The sequence below is a fragment of the Anarrhichthys ocellatus genome, unplaced genomic scaffold, assembly GCF_004355925.1.
Source record: "Anarrhichthys ocellatus isolate YVR2014 unplaced genomic scaffold, GSC_Weel_1.0 scaffold9812, whole genome shotgun sequence".
Lineage (NCBI taxonomy): Eukaryota > Metazoa > Chordata > Actinopteri > Perciformes > Anarhichadidae > Anarrhichthys > Anarrhichthys ocellatus.
Window position 1 is genome coordinate 1 of NW_022289786.1, and position 1,246 is coordinate 1,246.

The following is a 1,246-nucleotide window of genomic DNA, read 5'->3' on the forward strand; positions in this document are numbered from 1 at the left end:
AGGGGATGCTTTAGGGCGGGGCTACACGCTGATTGACAGGTCTCTGCCAGAGACGTATACGGCGTCTCTACATCACTCCTCCTCAGTCCAGATATGGTCACTTCCTGTTCACTGGTTGCCAAAAGAAAACCGAGATAGCGATGGCAAAATCTTTGAACTCAAGGCTTCAAAACGTCCACAAACCAACGCGAGACGTCCCCATGAGGACGTCCTCTTCTTATAAAACCTCTGAGGTCTACAGACCTACCAGCACGTGAACGCTGCTGCTCTCAGAGAAGCTCTGGGTGAACTCCCACACTTGTCTGGCGTTGGACATGTCAACGATGTGGACGTGGACGTTCTGGGAAGAAACAGGAAAAACATGAAAACCAAAGAAATTAATGTTCTGTTGAAGAAGACGAGGAAGAGACGGGAGGAGAGGAAGAGACGGGAGGAGGCGTGGAAGAGACGGGAGGAGGAGAGGAAGAGACACGAGGAGGCGAGGAAGAGACGGGAGGAGGCGAGGAAGAGACGGGAGGAGGAGAGGAAGAGACGGGAGGAGGCGAGGAAGAGACGGGAGGAGGCGAGGAAGAGACACGAGGAGGCGAGGAAGAGACACGAGGAGGCGAGGAAGAGACACGAGGAGGAGAGGAAGAGACGGGAGGAGGCGAGGAAGAGACACGAGGAGGTGAGGAGGAGACGGGAGGAGGCGAGGAAGAGACAGGAGGAGGCGAGGAAGAGACGGGAGGAGGAGAGGAAGAGACACGAGGAGGCGAAGAAGAGACACGAGGAGGAGAGGAAGAGACGGGAGGAGAGGAAACAGGCTTTTAACAAATGAGACAAAATGATACTGTACTCTATGATGCATAAATAAAGTACACTCAAGATGCAAGGGATCGATTGAGGAGCGAGGAATCAAGGAGGCACAAAGACGCAGCCTCTAATGGAGCGGTTGACTTTCAGACGAGCAGCAGACTTCTCACCTGGTTTTTACTCCGTTCCACGATTTCTGCTTTGGCGGCTTCTGCTCGGCTCTTGTTTCTACAGACCATGTGAACGGTTCCTCCTGCAGACACAAGAACACACATCAGAGGAAGATCTCCTCTCCATGGATCACTGCTGTCAGAAGATCTCCTCTCCATGTAACACTGCTGTCAGAAGAAGATCTCGTCTCCATGTATCACTGCTGTCAGAAGAAGATCTCCTCTCCATGTATCACTGCTGTCAGAAGAAGATCTCCTCTCCATGTATCACTGCTGTCAGAAGA

The 1,246-nt window shown here is 52.4% G+C and overlaps 1 protein-coding gene across 1 annotated transcript; it reads right to left on the reverse strand.

The window, feature by feature from the left end:
- Positions 1 to 65: 65 nt before the first annotated feature.
- On the reverse strand, positions 66 to 1,240 carry LOC116380935 (dehydrogenase/reductase SDR family member 12-like). The gene is made up of 2 exons (XM_031842746.1): positions 963 to 1,240; positions 66 to 340 (listed from the first exon to the last, which is right to left on the reverse strand). Exons 1-2 carry the CDS (start codon positions 1,119 to 1,121, stop codon positions 236 to 238), a joined length of 264 nt encoding a protein of 87 aa, XP_031698606.1. The 5' UTR covers positions 1,122 to 1,240; the 3' UTR covers positions 66 to 235.
- Between the last annotated feature and the right edge of the window lie 6 nt (positions 1,241 to 1,246).

What these genes read in the sequence shown, in the direction of transcription:
- LOC116380935 (XM_031842746.1), bottom strand. Translation starts at nt 1,121, where the DNA reads ATGGAGAGGAGATCTTCTGACAGCAGTGATCCATGGAGAGGAGATCTT. An exon ending in TGGAACGGAGTAAAAACCAG is followed by an intron (nt 341 to 962) that starts GTGAGAAGTCTG and finishes GTTTCTTCCCAG; the next exon opens with AACGTCCACGTCCACATCGT.